The sequence below is a fragment of the Monodon monoceros genome, unplaced genomic scaffold (genome assembly GCF_005190385.1).
Source record: "Monodon monoceros isolate NGI ecotype Baffin Bay Population unplaced genomic scaffold, NGI_Narwhal_1 Super_Scaffold_21, whole genome shotgun sequence".
Classification (NCBI taxonomy): Eukaryota; Metazoa; Chordata; class Mammalia; order Artiodactyla; family Monodontidae; genus Monodon; species Monodon monoceros.
This window is the reverse complement of record NW_021703778.1, coordinates 128,247,731-128,268,189: the sequence shown is the minus strand read 5'-3', so window position 1 is coordinate 128,268,189 and position 20,459 is coordinate 128,247,731. Positions and strand designations below refer to the sequence as shown.

The following is a 20,459-nucleotide window of genomic DNA, read 5'->3' as shown; positions in this document are numbered from 1 at the left end:
CTTTTCAGCATGATCTATGTTTTGGTGAGCTCTTAGAACAACACTCAGAAGAACTGGTCCAGTTAAGTGCATGCAAAAAGCCACCAAATGAAGGGATTCTATCCAGCAAGATCCTGTTTCCAAGAGTAGCCTATGGAATCTGATCAGTTACTTTAAAAAATGACTCCTTATTTTTTAAATGTTTCCACATTTTTTGCTTGTGGAAAGACTGTTTTCATATGTTATACTCGGATAAAGAATTTAAATGGAATTACATATAAATTAATATAAAATGATACCTCTGGTGTTGACAGGTTTGAACTTGCACTCCTTAAGGAACAGCCATAATCCCTTGAATGACTGCATTAATTATTGACTATCCTTAGTCCATTGGAAGCTTTTGTTTATAGAAGTTGTAGGGCTCATTTTGGTTTTATTGAAATGCCATTTAATTATAAATTAGCTGTAGATATCAGGTGCTTCTGATGAATTGAAAATATATATCTGACCTGTGGAAACTTCATGGGTTTCCTCATCTATCACGTAGGTGATTATATATGGATGCATTAAAAAAATCAGTGGGATTTTTTTCCCTTTGACTTGAAATATTATCCCTGTATATTGCATGAATGAGAGATTTCCCATATTTCCACCAGAGTAATATACTTGCTTTAATTCTTAAGCATAAGTGAACATGATACAAAAATATATGCTGGCTGACTTGTGAAGAATGCATTTAAAGCTATTTTAAATGTGTTTTAATTTGTGAGACATTACTTATTAAGAAATTGGTTATTATACTTAGTGCTCTAATCTGGTGGTAAAGATATTCTTAAGAGTTTGCAAGTACTTTAGATTTTCAAAACTGAATGAGAGAGAACATTGTATAGCCGTCCTGCTGTTCCTTTAGTGCAATACAATAAAACTCTGAAATTAAGACTTATTTTCAGTGCATTGTTTTAAAGATTACAAATAGCTATTCTTAAACTTGCTTATTCCAAATAAAGACATATCACTGTCAATTTTTTAAAAAGATAGTAGAGTATTACATTTTTTTTTTAATACCATGCTTGGATCTAAAAAGGAAGATTTTTAAATGGTTAAGCACATTACCTTCTTTTGTCACTTGACAAGATTCATAAACACTGATGGCACAGCATCATCATTTTTCTTACCAATTAAAAACAATTATTGTGAAACTTAAAATGTTTAAAATATTTTTTTCCTTTTTGAAACAGCACATTTTAAGGTAAAATGACTTATAAGTTTGGTTTTTTTGCTGCTGCTTGTAAGGCAGGTAAAATAATTATGGCTTGCATGTTTCCGTAAGCATTCTTGTGCTTTATTTGGGATGAGGAAGTTAAGGCAATTGAAAATAGTCTTAAGTGGTTCAAAGTTTCTTCAAGGGTCAAAGAAAGAAAACCATAGGCAGAAATTCCACATTAATGATCAAGGGAGTTTATGGATGTGTTTGTGGAAGTCTTAACTCTAAGTACCCCTTGAATTAGATGCTGTACTGTTTTATTCTCTACTAGTGAAAAGAATGCCTCTCCGCCTTTGGGAGAGTGGCTGTTACTGTTTTGAGATTGGGTAATGAGGGTGAATATGTTGAAGAAGAGGATGTAGAACCAGAAGAGTGAGGAGAGTCCAACCATTTCATAATGAGAGACGCTTTAAAGACCTTGTCTTTTGTAGTCTGGAGCACGCTTCGAGGGATCATCAGTTCATGTGGTAAATTGTTTACTGAGCCCTTACCGGGCACTGAAGACTCATGATCTGAGTATAAGCAATAATTCAGTTTCTAATCCACCCAGTTGTACCAGCTTGCACTCATTTTTCTTGTTCACAAGAACTTTTGATCATGAGAGACTTGGCCAAGTCTTCTGTACTTCACATAGGTTTCCTGGGGCAGTTACTTTTGTATTCCTATCAAAGCATTTTCATGAGCCCTTGCTGTCTCTCAGCAAACACCACTTTCCTTTATAAATTAACATAGCTTTAATAATGTGTTCCACAATACTCTCCAGGATTAATGCAAGGTTTACTGGTTGTAATTTGTGAAAGCCACCTTCTCATGCTTCAAAAATTAGATATGTAGTCCTTAGCTGATTCCTCAAAGATGACTGACGATTGAGGTTCACGCATCTCAGTGGTAGATTGTTAGTTCCTAGGCATGTGATTGGGTACCTGGATGCTCTCACAATATCTACTCATCTTTACCTTTTCCACTGTTTTATGAAATTAAGTCACTTACCAAGAGAAAGCAGAAATATAATATTTGCATTTGACAGTATCCCACTTGTTCTTTCCCTTGCTCTGAGTTTGCTTTGTTCCCCCCATTAATCTGGTTTGGGTGGCCCTAGCCATATTTCTATTTTTCCTGCATGCCCAGCTGAAACGTAGTTAGCCTGGGTTTGTAATCCTTTCCAGCTTTAGTCAGACTGCACCCTGTGTAGCCACAGCTGTTTATTTAGGAATTCTTTTTTCCCTTGTTACAATTACTTTTGCTATTGTGTGATTTGATTTATCCTTAAGAGTGTTCCAACTCTCTGAAACCATTAGTGTAACACACTGTGGTTTTTATCTGTATCAGCAACTGCTTGCTGTTGGTACAGATTCTCCTGCATTAAAAATCTTACATAACAAATGTAGTCTGTTTAGCAGTTATTCTGCTTAGTAACAATACTATATCATGCCGACATGTCCTATTAGTGTTAAGGAGGTATGGGGTAGAAATTTAACTTGAATGCCTGAATCTGAATTTTATTAATAATGTTTGATGATTTTCACAATATTTAACTGATAGTACCCACTCCCTATCCCAGGATAGAGGAGAGTTGGGTCACAGGCTGTACATAAACTGCTAATTTGTTTGAAGTTTGAATTACTTTTCATGGGAAGGGGGTAGTGATGGGAAATGACCAGATGATCCACTTTTGAGACACACCAGGTATTACTGAAGCATTTGAGAAGCCTCATGGATTACACCATGAATTGCGAGACCTACCAGTCAAGTTTAGATACCCAGGTAATGGTCTTACACAAAGCAACAGAGTGCATGGCAGTTTGTAGTATGTGTCTTTTAAAGCCTGTTCAGTATTTTCCAGCTTGAGGACCACTTATGTTAATAGCTCTCATCTTCTCTGCAGATCAACAACATATTTTGAAAATATTTCAGATAATTGCATAGAAAGGAAATAAGAGATACAGATACACTTTGAAACTAGCAAATTATTTTCCTTGATACAACACTTCTCTTTTCCTCCAATTATATGTATTTATGAACAGTGTTCATGGAATATTATTGCCATAGTACAAAGAATGACTTCTGTGGATTTCTTCTTACACCCTGGAGGAGGGTGGGCTTTCATTTCAGGTATGGCTATAGCATAGCAGCATCAAGCCCATTAAAATAATCTATTTAAAAGTTTTCATCTAAGTTACTTATTTAAAATGTGCATCTCTTAATAATCAGTTGTACAGTATAATTGGAAATCAGAAGTTCTGACAGCCGAAATATTTTAAAACAACACTCTTTTCAAAGGGGAAAGATAGTAATGTCGAATAATTTAAGCTCTTTTGTTCAAACCAGTCATTGATCTGGTCAGACCAGCAGCTAATGAGTCTCTGGCACTAGTATTATAGCTTAGCAGATGGTTCTGAACTAATACTCTGGGGCGGTGCTAAGAGAGAAAATGGGGTTCTGTTTCTGGATATGTTGAATAGCTTTCTTAGAACAATTTTACTTGATTAAAATTAATGGTTTTAAAGCTAAATGTCTAAAAGGAGTAAACAGCTCTGCTGCTTGTTCTGCTTGTTTTTGGAAAATAGTATTAACCACCTAAGGTGATCTGGGGGATCGGAGTGAAGGTTTTACCCTACTTTAGTTTCATTGATGCACATTGTGGAAGATGTAGAGAACATCTTGACATGGAAAAGAATGAATAAGTTAACATTCATTGTACAGTGCTTTCCTAAATTTCTTTGGTTATCAAGCTCTTACATTCTGGAGAAGAAAAATGTCTTAAATAATAAATTGATGACTTGGTAGATCTTAAAACTACTAAGGGAAACACAGAATATAGTTAGCCATCTGCGCTCATGGTTTGTTAGATTTAAAATCTAAGTTAACCTTAATGGTGCTGTACACCATCCAAAGACCTGTACACCATGTACAGCCCTTATGTCGTCCTGCCTTCTTAGAGCTTGCTTGCTTTATTTTGCTTTTGTATATTTAATAAAAACTGTCTCAAATGTTTCCTTGTGTAGTTTGTGGATAACAGTTGAGTTTGTGTTGATTCTATTTCAGCAACTAACTGGCTTGTGTATGACCAGGATTCTAGCTGGTCTCTCTGTCTCCCCTCCCCCATTGTTTTGAGGGCTGTCCTGCAGATTAACCAGAGAAAATGCTTTTCCAAGAATGTTGGAATTACATGTTATTAAACTTAATTGGATAATTATATTTGAGTAGTGACATCCCATGTTTCTTTGTTATGGAATAATTGATGTTTTTCCTTATACCTAGTATTAAAATAGTTCAGTCAAGCATTTTAAATGCGGAACGCTTAACAAGCACTTGCAGTGGAAATTGAGATGCGTGCACTTTGAAAATTCAGTTGATTATTAAAGGATTTGATTAGTCCATGCCAATACTTATCTTCCATTTTCTTAAGTATTCATGAGTAAGCTATATGTTTATATTGGGAGAAAGCTAATATAAGATTTGCTAATGTCAATTTCAATGACTGTTTAAAGTTTAATTGAATATTGTGATTTTTAAACTGTATTTGGTTATAATACCAAAATCATGAGGAAGGTCAGTCTATTATTGCAGCCTGTACTTTAAAAAAAATAAATAACTTTCTAGCTATAACTTTTGGCATTTTATTACCTTGGGTAAGAAATCCCTAGGGATATGCAATTCTCCCACCTTCCTTAATAGTCTTATAAAACCTTAAGTTCTAGAAGCACTGTGTATATAAAAGTATTAAAACATTGATTTTATATTATGGTATATGCTGGCTCTCTGGTCTGAAGTTCCCAAACAGCACCAGTAATCGTTTTATTCTCTAATGAAATCAAAGGAGTCCATCAGAGCAAGAAGAATGACAGAGTAAGACTTTGGGTAATTATATGATTATTTAAAATTAAGGGTTGATGTAGTGAAATTTGCTTTGTCTTGTGTGGAAGTGCCTCTGACTGTTGGTCACGTTTGTGACTACCAGTAGCCGAGAGCCATGGCACTCCGCAGCAGTGAAACCACTGAGGTCTCTCAACTTTGACTCACTGTATGATCCTTGTCTACAAATGACTACTTTTGGTAGCTCAACATGGAATTTAAAGACAAAAAGACATGTTCAGTAGCATAGAGTGAAGTGAAGGAGTGAGAGAACTGGAGACTTAACCTGTAGATAAGTGCTTTTATAAAATAAATGTGGAGGAGGGATTAAATTCATTCTGTGTAGTTCCTAGGGTGGAAAAATGAATGCTGTAAAAACAGAGCAGCTGTCTGAACCAATTGGAAGATTCCAGCAAATGCTGGATAAACACCTGTTGGGATGATCTGGTATTGGGAGGGAGGTGACGAGGTGATTCATAGGATCCCTCACAATTCTGTATGTCTATGAAGTAAAGAAAACAGTGGGAGACATTTTCAGAGGAATAGAGGGTAAGAGTTATTTAAATAATTTTAGCATGGCTACTCATACCAATTTTCATATGTATTACTATGTCATATGCTACCCAGTAGTTACCGATAATATGAGGTAAGAGTGTGGTAAAAAATAAAAATATATTTTTCCATATGCTTTTTTCAGCATTGCCTCCAGGTAAAATACATCAGAGCAGCTAGTGCATTTTTAAAAGGAATATTGTATACCAGTTTTTCTATCTCCTATAGGAGATGAAAGAGACACAATGAAATTTGTCAGTAAAAGCTTTAAGAATATCTGCACATATACATCTACATTCATTACATTCCGTTTGATAACAACAGTAGTTTCATTCAATACGAATGTCAGAGGACTCAGATTGCTGCCATGGTCGTATATATGTGCTATCTGAAATTCTTCTATCTAGATACAGATCTTGATAGTGAATCTCTTGATGATAGGTGTGCAGCTAGTTTGTCCCGGAACTCGTGAAGATAATTATATTGCTGAAAAAAGTAAAGATATATTGAAGTACATTGTAGAAACCTGATTACCAGAGTAGTCATACTAGTCGGAATCGGGAATCAAAAAAATATTTGATAAAAACAGTTCTACATCCTTTTGTGTAAGGAGGTATTTCTATCTTGAGGAAGTTTTCTCTTTCAATAAAGCTACATATAGTGTGAAAAAGTTGTTTTAAAAATCTCTGTAAATTAGGAGGTAGCATGAAATAACGGCAGTGTTTTATAAATCTTTAAAATCCTTTCTCCCTTTACTGGCAGGAGGAAGTAAGATTAAAAACACACGAAGATATTCTTTTTGCTAATGCATTTTCCCCTGGGGAGTAAGTACAGGGGAGAGGGTGCTTTCTGCAGCAGTTAACAGCAGTGTATTCAAGAAAATCTATTTCTTAATTTACAGAGCCTTAGTTTTCTGCTTTTGGTGATGATAAAATCCATCTGAAACAATTTTCATAGTAGATAATATTAAAATCACTGATCTTAACAGATAAGCAAAATAAAATCTTTAAATAATTCATTTGGAGTTTTAATAGCTGCCCAGAGGATATTCTCACTCTGCCAGTAATCCCATTTTGTATTACTGTTCAGAAATTGAAATTGCATACTGCTAACTTACATCAGCACAGAGATGGAAAAAGCACGTTTGCCCCAGAATGCTGAGGTGATAAACTGACAGCCCCTATTAATGTGGGCTTAATTCTCTCTATGATTAAAGATGTAAAACATGCATATACATATGTTTGACCATGTATTTTGTTTTGTGTCAAAGAGACACTTGGGAACATGTTGAATATGAAGCATCATTTGTTAAAAACAGATAATAAAGGGAGCTGCTTCTCTGTTTTCAGAACCTGCTCCTCAGACTTCATCCTAAAGTTGAGACTGGGTAATTGGGAAAGGAAGACAAGTTAGCTTTACAGATCTACAAATCAATAATATCCTTGGGGCTTTGCCACTGCAGTGTTTTGGTGTTAAATAGAAAGTTAATGTGAAAGATGTCACTTAGGTTATCCACAGCAAAGGGTAATTAGCATGGTTTTACATTTTTTTCTATTATAGTCATTCGTCTATCTTTGTTAAATGTTTTGGTGATACAGTAATAGGATCTTCATGAGATCTTTTTGGTCAAAAATATACCCAGGAAACTACCAGGTTTATAGTAACTGCCTCATTTTTCCAGGTGAGAGGATCCATTCCCAGAACAGAATGGGCAAAAACTGAACAGCAGTGGATCTTGAAAGAGTAAACTGGAAAGTTCAAATTTTTCATTATTTTGTTTGAAAAACTGAACTTTTTCAGACGTCCAGGTTATATTTAAATGTAAATTTTTAAAAAGTCAAAATATAAACAGGTGATACATGAATAATAGAATGCTTTGGATTTTCATTACCCTTTTGATGAGATGTTACACTGTGACGGTCTGCCCCTGACCACAGCCTCACGAGAACGGTCACCCTCCTTACCTTTATGGTCTGTATTGCTCCAGACCCTCTCAGGTCCCTCAGGCTGTCGATGGCTTGCTGCGGTGATACTGTGTCAGACAGGTATAGGAGGAGACAAGCGGCTACTAAATAGAACACGAGACAAAAATTGTATACTACGTGTAATATATATTCTTATAGTATATTATAAATTAATGATATTCTTATACTTAATTCAGACTTCTGTTTGTGCAGAAGACTGTGTTTTTGACAAATTATGATTTTAAATGACTGTGGTTGAATTAAAAATTTTTTTTTTGGCTCTGACACGCACTTTAATAAGCCCCACCCTCTCTGGCCAGGCCCACTTGAATTAAATTTAAAATTTAACACTGGCTTCATTCTTTTTTTAAACAGCTTTAAACAGCTTTATTGAGTTATTATAATTATAATAATTATAATTCACATCCCATACAATTCATTCATTTAAAGTGCACAATTTAGTGGATTTTAGTGTATTCGCAGTTAAATGCAGCCACCACCACAGTCAGTTTTAGAACATTTTCATCACCTCAGAAAGAAACCCTGTATACTTTTGTTATCATCCCTCAATCACCCATCACCCCTCCCCTAAGCAACCACTAATTTACTTTGTCTTTATGGATTTGCCTGTTCTAGACATTTCATATATATGGAATCATACGTGGTCTTTCGCAACTAGCTTCTTTCACTTAGCATAATGTGTTCAAGATTCGTACATATTGTGGCACATATCAGTACTTCATTCCTTTTTATGGGTGAATAATATCCCATTGTATGGCTATACATTTTGTTTATCCATTTGTCAGCTGATGGACATTTAGGTTGTTTCCATTTTTTGCCTATTATGAATAATGTGGCTATAAGTGTTAGTGCACAGGTTTTGTCTGGACCTGTTTTCATTTCTTTGGGGTATATGCCTAGGAGTGAAATTGCTGGGTCGTATGGTCACTCTGTGTGTCACTGTTTGAGGAAGTAATGCCTGGCTGTTTTCCAAAGCAGCTGCACCTTTTTCACTCCCACCAGCAGTGTATTTAGGTTCCAGTTTCTCTACATCCTCTCCAAAGCTTGTTCTCCATTTTTTGGATAACAGCCATCCTAATGGGTGTTAGGTGGTATCTCACTGTGGTTTTGATTTGCATTTCTCTGAGGACTAAGATGTTGAGCATTTTTCCATGCGCTTATTGGTCATTTGTATATTTTGTTTGGAGAAATGTCTATTCATATCCTTTGCCCATTTTTAAATTTTTTAATTGTCTTTTTACTATTGAGTTGTAAGAGTTCTTTATATAGTCTGGGTAAGTCCTTTATCAGATACATGGTTTTGCAAATTTTTTTTTTCCCATTCTGTGGGTTGTCTTTTCATTTTGATAATGTCTTTGAAACACAAAACTTTGTAATTTTGATACTGTCCAACACTAAAAGGAATAACTGTTACTCCCACTGTGGTATTTCATTAGCTGTTCCCCACCCAATACATTTTTTAAAAGTTTAAAGTTAACATATATAACTGTTTTTATGCTTATATTACCCATGGATATTATTTAAAAGTTACTGTCAATATCTTAACACCTGCAAAGGGAGAACATTAGAAAACAAAAAAAACACAAGAATGCAGGTGCTAAGACCTGTAAATTATGTTTTGTAGAATCCTCCCAAACAATGCTGAAAATACCTCTCCCACCCAGGCTTTCTAGGGAACACCAAATTTAGGGCCTTAAATAATCCTTTGGGTCTTAGCAGATATATATTATGTTTCGTCTCATTTTCATACAAAGTGAGCATATGGCCCAGAAACACGAGTTTTCATACTTCGAGGTAAAAAACAACAACTGAATAATAGAAATATATTTCTTACCAAGACAGGATCTCCCAAGTCCTCCATAACAGCTGAAAGGGAAGTACAGTTTTGAAGTTTGTACATTTTCATTCCATCCCAACAATTACAACCAAAGACTTGCTCTTTCTGCCTTCTATTTCTACTCTAATGCCTAGCACAGTGCCTTGTACCCAGAGATTAATAAATATTTTTGAATAAATCAATCAAGAGCAAAGTGTGCTTATTTGTTTGTTGGGAGGTATTCTGTACACCTATAAGGGACAAAGAAGGCAGGGCCTTTTTATTGACCTCTTTAAACATCTGAGGAGTGGAACATGTTACTAAACTGATAGAAATCAGACTACTTTTACCAACTGCCACTTAATTTTTCTCTGAACAAAACCTTAGTGGTTATGGGACAGGTCCGTATGATAATTCTTCATTCATCTAGAAAGAGTAAAGAGGCAGTGTATCCTAGAGGTTTAAAGCCTGGGCTCTGGAGCCCCACCGCCTGGGGTTGAATCCTGAATCTGTCACTTATTACATGTGTGAACCTAAGTTATTTAACCTCTCTGGGCCTCAGCCTTTTCACCTATAAGATGGGGCCGGCAACAGTACCTATGTCACAGTGAGGACTGAGTGAGATAACATTTGTAAAGCTCACAACAGAGCTTGGCACAGAGTAAGAGGTAAATGAACGTTAGCTGCTATTACGTAGCATTGTGAAGAAATGAGCAGTTCTGTATAACTGGATTTTCTAGAAAAACAAGGACTGATTCTTAAGCAATAAAACCATTCACTTTAATCAGTTTCAAAGATCCTAAAAAGTGCATTCCATACTTCCTAACTTTCTCAGAGGGTGTACGATCCTAATTCAGTGCTGACAACCCATCATGAGCATCAGTTACTATGGTGTATTTGTAGATGGAGCTGTAGATACATGTCTTGTGATAGGATGTGAAACAGGACCAAACAGGTACTGACCCCTGTATAACTGATGAACTTGCTTTCTACAAAGTGTCCCAGCTGTAGGCCTGTTTCAGAGACGAGGCTCTACTGTATAAAGGTAGAACATTTTAGTGGCTTTCTGCAAGATTAAGATGTACCACTTTTGGGACCTCCCTGGTGGTGCAGTGGTTGAGAATCCGCCTGCCAATGCAGGGGACACAGGTTCGAGCCCTGGCCCGGGAAGATCCCACATGGCGCGGAGCAACTAAGCCCGTGCAGCACAACTACTGAGCCTGCGCTCTAGAGCCCACGGGCCACAACTACTGAAGCCCGCGCGCTTAGAGCCCGTGCTCCGCAACAAGAGAAGCCACCGCAATGAGAAGCCCACGCACCGCAACGAAGAGTAGCCCCCGCTCACCAAAACTAGAGAAAGCCCGCGCGCAGCAACGAAGACCCAACGCAGCCAAAAAAAAAAAAAAAAATTACTTTATATCTTGCTAGCTTTATCTTTACTCCCGTTTGATTGATTCCTACTCATCCTTCAAAACCTAGCTCAAATTTCAACTTCTGAAATGCCTCTGTGCCCCCATAGAAACCACTGCCATTCTGTGTACTGCCTCATATACACCTGTTGTGAGTATTATTACACTTACATGAGAGTGTCGTTGGCTGTGGGTTCCTTGAGGGTGGGGACTGTGTCTAGAGTGTGTGTTTTATATTCACAATGTTTCATACACAGTAGGTGCTATGGGTTGAACTGTGTCCCCCGCAAAAGATATGTTGTACCTAATCGCTGGTACTGTGCATGGGACCTTATTTGAAAATAGGGTCTTTGCAGATATAATCAAGTTAAGATGAGGTCATTAGGGTGGGTCCTAATCCAATACGACTGGTGTCCTTATAATAGGAAACACCATATGAAAACACAGACACACAGGGAGATTCATGTGATGATAGAGGCAGAGGGGAGTGATGCAGCGATGAGCCAAAGAATGCCAAGGATTGCCGGCCACCACCAGAAGCTAGGAAGAAGTGACGAAGGACTCTATCCACGGTTTCTGACTGAAGATAGCCCTGCTGACACCTTGATTTTGGACTTCTAGCCACTAGAACTGGGTGGGAATAAACTTCTGTTTTAAGCGACCCGGTCTGTGGTCCTTTGTTACAACAGCCGCAGGAAATGATGCAACAAAATAGGCGAGCAGTGTTCACTGACTTTATAAAGGAACAAAAATGTCCAGGGAGGACAGACAACAGAACAGGGAAAAAAATGTACCAGACCCTGTTTCTGAGGGATAAACTCTAGAGCTGTTTAGCAGTGTGGGCACCCAAAGATAGTAGAAAGGATAGAAAATCATCTTTGTCCAAACAAACATTAGTCACTGTAGGGACACCTTTGAAAGCTCTAGGACAATGAAAATTTCCAGTCATCAGATGCTTTATTTTATGGGAGCCTGAAGCATTTGACATATGCAAGATTGCCCACCCACCTTTCCATCCTGTTTGTATCCAAACACCAGAGCATTTGGTTTGCTAGAACTTGCTAGAGTAGATTTTGTTAAGCTTTTCTAAACTGAGCTAGTTTGATCTCTGGTAATCTTTCAGTAGAGGCTGCTTTCAAAGACTCGTTTGAAAAAAAAAATCTCAGAATTGGTTTGAAAATGGGTTCAAAACCTGTAAAGTATTTTTCACTGGCTCCATCTAACCACCTAATGCTGTTTTACTTGGAGTTATAAGAAAATGTAGCACAGGCAACTATTTACTCTAAAATTTTGCTTCTCCAATTAGTACTAGATGAGAGATGATGTGTTTCTATAAAGTTTGGAAACCGTAGGATGTAGGATGGCTTCTAGTTCTTTTTCCCCTACTTTGCAGGTGATAGTTCTCTATATCAGAGTTTAGTTTGGTCACAAACAGATATGTGTCCCCTTGTACTGGTTGGTTTGCTTTCAGAACGTAAGCTACTGGCATGAAGCCCTGGGGCTCTTGGTCTAAGGAGAGAGAAGCTGGCTGGGCTTGCCCTTCTCCTAGGTGCCTGAGACTACTGAGTTATTTGGTATAGTCTGTATACTTTCTAGCTCAAAGCAATGACCTTAGAGCTTTTGAGGTATTACACTACTTAATGCTCTATCTTGCTCCAGAAAGGATTAAGAAGATTAGGATGCAAAAAAACAAAGAAACATCCCCAAAACCGAAAAAACAAAAAAACCCCAATAAGCACAAAGACCTATGTTTAGTAAATGATGAGTTCTCTTTGCTCTTCACAAATACCTCCTCACATATTAGAATAAGTCTATAGTTTTCTCCTTGTGGCTGGCTCCCCTCTGCTCTGTGGGTCTCACCTCTGGTATAACTAATGTTCCTTTCCATGGCACCACTTAGAGTCTTTCCAATGGTACTGTCTACTGCTGATTGTCACTTTCTTCTTCCTTTCTCCAAGCTACTTTTTTCTTTTCTTCTCATTTTTTCCCCTTAATCCATTTTCTTTTGTTTTAAACTTTCATACCAGCAGCTTATTTACAGCCACTGACAAACAATGAGAGTCCCTCTTTCATTCAGGTAGCAAATTCGTATCATCAAATACAATTTTCAAGTCCTGTTTTTAGGATTGCTCATTGCTTAGGGATAATTCCTTTGCTGATTTTTAAAAAATGGACTTTCTTGCTGTTGGAAGAAACTAAACAACTGAAAGGCCGACCAGTAGGTATGGTGTTACATAACAGGAATGAGGCCCTCACCTTTTTGGGAAGGAGAGGGTCCCAAAATCATGAGTAAAGGTCTAAGACAAAAGGAAAGAAAGCAAAAAAAAAAAAAGCCTGTTACCCTATCCTAAAAATTTCCTAATCTACTCATTTATTGTCCTTACTCTTCAAAAGTAATAATGGCAAATATCTGAGTGCTTGCTCTGTGCCAGGCGTGGTGCTAGTACTTTTCATGTATTATCTCCTTTTGATCCTTGCAACAAACTATAAGGTAGGTAATAACTGCATAAGGATGCAATAATTTGAGAAATCATTTTGACTGGGACATTTTTCATGTAATATATGGAGAAAAGGAAAACATACTGCATTAAGGTTTTTCGGTTATTTTTAAGGCAGATCTCAAGCTCCTCCATTATGTCACAGCAGCTGGCTATGTCAGGAGTCCCTCCATCTGGAATCGGATGATGGTGAGTGATAATTCCATACTGATGGTAGAGGCCCACAAGGTTTGGAACTCTATATTTTGACAGTTCCCCTCTGGTGCAGAAAACAAATATGTCTTGTATACCATAGCTCTTTAGTTCTTCTGCCAACAGACCAAGAAACACAAGGACACACATGGACAAAACATTACAAATTTAAATACAGTCGGGAGGGAAAACATGGAGTTAAGTTCCTTAAGCCAAACAAACTAAGTAAATAACAAACGATAACCTTTGAAGTGCTCATTGATAATCTAAAACAATACTTATCTGTCTTCAAACTAGGGTAAAAACCAAGTCACTAAGCACAAAATAGTAATTAGAAACATCTGAACCAAAAGGTTATTAAAATGAAACCTGACTTTATAAGTCAAAATGTTTTTTTACTGGATTGTAAGACATCCATTATATCGCTGTTTTGAAAAAAAAATTTTTTTTACAATAAATACTGCTTTAAAATAAATTGTAAAACACCTAATATTTCAAAATAAGAAGGAATGATAGCACATTTTTTCCCATTTTCTTCTCACCAAATCAATGGTGTTTGCTGTGTACAAGTCTCTGTTATTTTGTTTTACCCTAAGCACTGTATATAAAATCTCCAGCATAGCCATGGTGCCAGAGCTCTTGTATTCTCACCTATATTTGCACTGTACCACACCATCATGTATTTAATTTTAGGGACTAGGTTTCTAGGAAATAAAGCATTAGCTGTATGAAAATTATGTGACTTAGCGAATTTCAGTATAATGATATGAACCAAGCGAGAGTACTGCAGGCCATTCTGTTCACTGGAGCTTCCTTAGGGCAATATTCACTACAGAGCATTTGGTTCATAATGAATAATTCTGACTCATCTGGTTCCCCTTTTTCTCTCCCCACCCACTAAATCCTAGGACATTTAGCTATTTAAGTACAAAGTACTTTTTATCATGAAACTCTAAACCTGTACATGAAATATGGCTACTCCAAATTGAGATGTATTGTAAATGTAAAATACGTATCTGATTTCAAAGACCAAGTACCAAAAAACTCCTATCTCAATAATTTGTTTTATACTTAAAACCCATTGAAACGATACTATTTAGCCTATATGAGGTTAACTCAAGTATATTACTAAAATTAATTTTACCCGTTTTTACTTTTTTAATGTGGCCCCTAGAAAACGTCAAAAGTACATATATGGCCTCTATTTGTGGCTCCCAATATGTTTCTGTTGGACAGTGCTCCTCTAGATAATACTATTAAGCTTTTGTACTTGTAAAAGGGTTTAACTTGTACTTGACATCCGTAACCATTTTTAAGAGAGTAGGTAAATTTCCTATTTGCCTCTTGCACGCATTGAATAATTTCTATTATACAGTAGATTTCAACTTTCCCAGAAAGGACTCTGAGGACGGACACAGGAAGTGCTGCCAGGAGAGTCTAGGTCTCCCCCTTCAGACACTGTCATCTGTTTTGTATATTGGATTCCATTTAAGATTTCATTGGAAGAAAAAAAGGTTTGGTAAAAAATTGGAAACTCCTTTTACAGAAGAGACTAAATGAATAGGGCTTTCCAAAATGTGCAAGATTGGTTCTTGAACCAATGATTTAAATGATATTTTGCTTATAACTGAATGTTCTCCAAATGGAAATTTCCTACCATGGTGGGTATCTCTAGAGCAGAAAATCTTTACAAATACTGCAAGGGTCAACTAATCTATTAGTCTTTTCTGGTAGGTAAATTAAAGAAAGTATATTAGCAAATTGATATTCTAGGATAACTAGGACAGAATTTTAGGTTTATAAAATCTATAGTGGTCAGAATCAAACAACATATACATTTTTGTATTGGTTTATTATAAGGACATTGGTAGGACTATCAGGCTTGAGATATTCCAGGCCAGCCAGAATAAAATATTTTGGAAGTCTAAATTTGTTAGTATCGTACAACATATAAATTCCAAATTGGGACAGATTATCGGGATATTTGTAGGATTATTAGACTTGAGGCTAAGAGCATCCTTGGGCATGTAGAGATCAGACCCTATTCCATCTTTTCCACCTAGACACTGGTTCTGTAAATTTTCTATGTGGGATGGACAATTTCAATACTACCTCTGGGTTCCCAGCTCAGGCTTAATTTCCAGTATCACAGTCAAGTCTGCAAAGAACAGTATGTTCAAAGATCTGGGCAGTGCAATGTCAGCTTTCTATTTACATACTTTTCCCCCTCCAACTTATACATTATAACTCAAATGCAGTTTCTATGTATAGAACTACAAAAACCAGTGAAAAGCAACACTATGTTTAGTAAATGGTGAGTCTTTTTTGCCCTTCACAAATACCTCTTCACATATTAGAATAAGTCTATAGCTTGAAACTTTATGAAATACCAAAAATTTTTTGGGGAAAATTCAGAAGAGACTACAGTTTGTTCTTTTTGACAAAGATTTTTAGTATTATTTTTTAAGAACCTATTAAGATGGTTCTGTCATATTATACCTACCTGTATCTTTTTGAATATTTCTTCTAACACCTTTAAATTTACAACCTGTAAGTAGTAACAAGGCAAGTGCAAGAGTCAGTTTCTGGTCATAAATAACAAGTATATTAAACACATATATAGCTACTGTAGAAAGTCATTACACATGATCATTTATATGCTTCAATTCCATTCTGAATGGGAATTTAAATTTCTTATATTCTTAGGAATATAATTCCAGGGATTCATAGATCCCAGCTGAAGGAACTCTTAATCCAAGGATTCTTTATTCTGTGTCCTTTCTGTAACAAGTACCTGGCTGTAGTCCTTAGCCTCACATCGTACCCCTGCGTTACATTTTATAAGATAGGTAAATCAGAAATGTAGAACTGTGAATGTGGATGTGGAAGGGTTGAAGAGTGGGTCTATGCTCCTTTATCTGTAGCCCACCAAGAGGGTTTCCAGAACTGAGTTCCTATGCTGATAGTCTGTGAAATTCTCTTACTGCTCAGTACAGAGAATTATATAAAAAATAATTTCTAATACATCAATAGTGTCACCTACCTGGAAGAGCACATAAACCAAGAAATTGAGAACAGTTCACTCGTGACAGGGGTAGCCTGAAAGGAATAAAACTTTATCAAGTTTAGTTCAATTTAAAGTTATAGATGGACATTTATACAAACGTGTGTGCCTGCCACTAAATGAAGGTGTTTTAAAGTTTTACAGCAGTCACAAAACAAAAATTCATAGTTAAATATCAATGTATTGGTCACAAAAAGGCTTAGAAAGACTAGGAGTTTTAAAATAGGAACTTATCATTTGCTTTGTTGCAATTTAAGTCTTAAAAGTGGCAAGCTAATTTAAACTAACTTAAAGATAGTAATGCCTAGGTTGCTTACAGCTAGTATAAAGTATACTTAAGTTATCCTGTGGTTTGTTACCTGAGATATTTTGTGTTAGTAACCTTAGGAAATAAGCTGGAAAATGACCATCTGACGATTTCATCTCCAGCATTCATTCAAAATTACTATTTTAAGATTTCTTTATAGGACTTCCTTAAACAGATACAATTTCATAGAATAAAAACCACAGGCTACCTATTCTTTGTTGTAATGGATTTTGGTTAAAATGAGATAATTTCAAGAAATCCTATTCCCAGTTTGCAGTGCCTGGGGACAAAGCGGGCAGAGGCTCACCTTGTCTGCAAAACAGAAGATGAATTTAGAGGAAAATATGGGGCATTGTATAAATACCACCTGACTTTGAAAATTAGATGAGTTTTTGAGTTTGAAGGCAGCTTAGAAGGGGAAATGAAAGTTAATTGCTATTTGATGGCAGAACAAAAGAACTATAGGGGCAACACTTTTTTTCTCTTCCTACAGCAGGGTCAGTGCTTAAAGAGAGAGATTATTACACTTAACAGGGATTGTAGAGAATCTGCTGTAACCGTAAGTCACTGCCAAAATTCAGAAGTTGATTTTATATAAAAACATTTGTTTTTGTTATTGTATCTATGGTGATGTGGCTTTTATCTTAAACAGGGTCTGCTGATAGATGCATTATTGTGGCAAGTAGTTCTAGGACTGGAATAAATGATAACATAGGATATCTCATCCTATGTTTGGTACACTATTCTTTTGTCGTAAAAGAATAAGAAGGTTTTGGTACTAAATGGGAGCTCATTCAAATCTTAACTCCTTGTTTCTACTATGGTTTTCTCAATGTATAAGGAAGGAACTCCCACCACTCCCCTTACCCCCCAAAAAAGCTTTATTCTACCATAGATAAGAAAGATAATAATTCTATAATCAGCAGAAGAGAATCATTTTCAATATGCAGACTAAATTCTACAAAGATTATTATGTACACATCAAATATTTTAGCTCATCATTGATCAGAAAGGTTAACATACCATGATATCTGAATTGGAGTCTGTTCGTCTTCAATAGGCTCTTCGTCTGATGAGTCAAACTCACTTGTTTGCACTGAACTAGGCTTCAAAAGAAATCAGTTATGTTAAATAACTTTAAAGAATATTTACATATAGTTTTAGTATAGCTGATCCTTGCTTAAAGACAAACTGATGCGTATTTGCAATTTACTCAAACCTGGAATATCAGAGAGATCAGCGATATCAATAATAAGCTATTGCTGTTTACTGTCCTATTAATAATTACAGCCCCATGTAGTGGAAAGAGTGTTGGATTGGGAACCAAGAAACCTGTCTTCTGGTCCTGGCTCTGCCACTTACTGTATAAACTTGGACAAGCGATGTCAGTTTCTACTGGATCTCAGTTTTCCAAAACTATAAAGTGAGATTCATTCATTCATTCATTCACAAACATTTCTTGGACACCTTCATTTGCCAAGCTCTGGAGATGCAAAGATCCATAAAATAAACAGCCTGCCTTCAGTATAATTGGAGAGACAATGTGTAAATAGATTCAAAAAAGTTAGAAGTGCTAAAATGGCACTATGCCCTTCAGAGCAGACAAGGGAGTGACTGACTGCTTAGGGAGCTGGAGAAAGCTTCACAGAGGAGAGATCCATTAGTTGGGTTTTGATGGATGAGCAGGAGGTTTTTAAGCAGATAGAGAAGTTAAGGCAATTAAGGCAAAAAGAGAAAGGGCTTTTTGTACAGTATAGTCCCTTGGTGTCCGCGGGGGGTGGGGGGGATTGGTTGGTTCCAGGACCTCTCCCCCCACCGCGGGCTCCAAAATTCCCAGATGCTCAACTCCCTTACATAAAACGGACCAACATGGGACAGTTGGTCCTCTGCATCCACGGACACCGAGAGCTGACTGTATACAGGAACTGTGACATCAGAGCAGAGAAGAGGAAGCTAAAGAAGTAGTTTTCTCTACCCCATTTCTCAATAAATAACCCCCAAACAGCCTAGCAATTTGGTTGGTGGGTGGGTGGGAGTACAGGTAGAATAACATGTCCCTAACTTTGTGAATCACTGGACTAGAGAGACTGAGATGAACTTTGTGTGCTGATCTAAGGAGCTGAAAATCACGTGGGAAGCATTTCTACATGGAAGATGTGTTATAGGACCAATAAAAAACACACCTTTCTTCTACTTCCTAGTTGGAACCAAATGAGGGATGAGACACTGGAGAGGAAAATGGAGATCAATATATCAGTTTTATTACTGACTGTCAGGTGGAGGATGGAGGATGTGGCTTTAAAGCTGAGGTCAAGTGGGCTTGTCAATTCTTCACTCCAGAATTGGACTTATCCACCCAGGCACAGGCAGTGATGGACAACCCATGGCTCCCCTGTGGCAGACAGCACCCCAGATAGTACTCTCTGCAAAGAGAAGGGAAGGAACACAGCTACTTGTGTTCAGTTCCTCCCAAACTCAGAGATCAGATCACTCACTCTTCCCCTTCTGGGGACAAGTGTAGAAAGAGGCCAGGAGTGAAGGACAGCTGATGTCCCTCCACATGGAAACATGGGGATTAGCAAGTGTAACTGCCTAATGTCTTTTCTAGCTCTGAAGTTATATTCTATTCTATAATGGTCTTATTTGTAACTACCAGATCGCTTTACAGAGCCAATTTAGGCCATGGATTTGAGTTGCTTTGGATCTATCCGTATTATTATTATCAACTCAACTCAAATGGAGCCCCTTCAACAGGTTGTCAGCTCTGTTGGTAGGTGATGTGAGTCAGGTGGGGCTTCAGATCCTTAAGCCTGTTTTTTCTTTCTTTAAGGCAGTTTTGATGATTCAAGAGTTTCAGTTTGCGTGGCCCATTCACTCAGGCTCTCCCAGCCAGCTTTACAAATCCTAACAGAGTTGGATGTTTCCGCTTCCCCAAGCCCAGAGATTCTTAACTCCAGGGAAAGGGACGCAGTGCCAGGTGGCCCCGTGGAATGGTGGCTGTGGTGACACACCCACAAGCTGGGGCGGGGGGTGTTAATCATCTTCCAGGAAGTTTTCCCCGTCCGCGGAGAGGACTGCTCCCCAGGGGGCCCAGGGCATCCCAGGATATGCTTTGGGGCTGGGGTATCAGGCTGAATGATGCACGGAGACACTTAAGCTCTCTATGCCTCAGTTCCTTCGTAAAACGGGGCTCAGCCCTCTCTGGCAGGGCTGTCGTGAGGCTTAGGAGACCCTGCATGCGACAGCTCACAGCCCACAACAGGCGCACAGCGAATGTCTGTCTTCCCCTCGCCCGCCTCCGACCCTATTCCTTCGCTGCCATCCTTCTTGCAGGTTCCGGGAAGCGCCACCTCCCATTCCCTGGACGGTTACTGCGCGAGTCGTGTCGCGACCAGGCTGGGGCTGTCCCCGGGCTCAATAAATCGCATCGGGGCCGCTCCCATCCCTGCGGCTCGGTTCCTCCAATCCCCGTCCCCACTCACCGGCTTCATAGCTGGCCGCCAGACAACCAGACCGGCCTTCTCCTACCTCGGGCAGC

The 20,459-nt window shown here is 37.7% G+C and overlaps 2 protein-coding genes across 4 annotated transcripts in view; one reads left to right on the top strand and one right to left on the bottom strand.

The window, feature by feature from the left end:
- The window catches only part of CNIH1 (cornichon family AMPA receptor auxiliary protein 1), a 25,911-nt gene extending 14,369 nt beyond the window's left edge, over window positions 1–11,542 (top strand). Inside the window, exon 5 of one of the 2 annotated variants that reach the window (XM_029238832.1) lies at window positions 11,286–11,542. In XM_029238832.1, coding sequence (XP_029094665.1) covers window positions 11,286–11,481 — 196 coding nt within the window. In that variant the 3' untranslated portion in view covers window positions 11,482–11,542. Of the gene's footprint in view, window positions 1–8; window positions 1,186–11,285 lie in introns of those variants that run through there. The other variant, XM_029238833.1, reaches the window with a different exon arrangement.
- On the bottom strand, window positions 5,902–20,459 carry CDKN3 (cyclin dependent kinase inhibitor 3). Of its 2 annotated transcripts, XM_029238831.1 has the most exons (8): window positions 20,404–20,459; window positions 17,945–18,027; window positions 16,594–16,649; window positions 16,054–16,098; window positions 13,444–13,666; window positions 9,470–9,501; window positions 7,615–7,718; window positions 5,902–6,136 (listed from the first exon to the last, which is right to left on the bottom strand). In XM_029238831.1, exons 1-8 carry the CDS (start codon window positions 20,410–20,412, stop codon window positions 6,050–6,052), a joined length of 639 nt encoding a protein of 212 aa, XP_029094664.1. In that variant the 5' UTR covers window positions 20,413–20,459; the 3' UTR covers window positions 5,902–6,049. The 2 variants fall into 2 exon arrangements, with proteins under 2 accessions (XP_029094664.1, XP_029094663.1); XM_029238830.1 differs by lacking the exon at window positions 5,902–6,136 and having other exon boundaries at window positions 6,699–7,718.

Excerpts from the sequence above, each read along its gene's own strand:
- CDKN3 (XM_029238830.1), bottom strand. Across the intron at positions 16,650-17,944 it reads ACTCCAATTCAGATATCATG|GCTACCCCTGTCACGAGTGA; the intron begins GTATGTTAACCT and ends TATTCCTTTCAG. Across the intron at positions 7,719-9,469 it reads ACTTGGGAGATCCTGTCTTG|TAGCCGCTTGTCTCCTCCTA; the intron begins GTAAGAAATATA and ends TGTTCTATTTAG.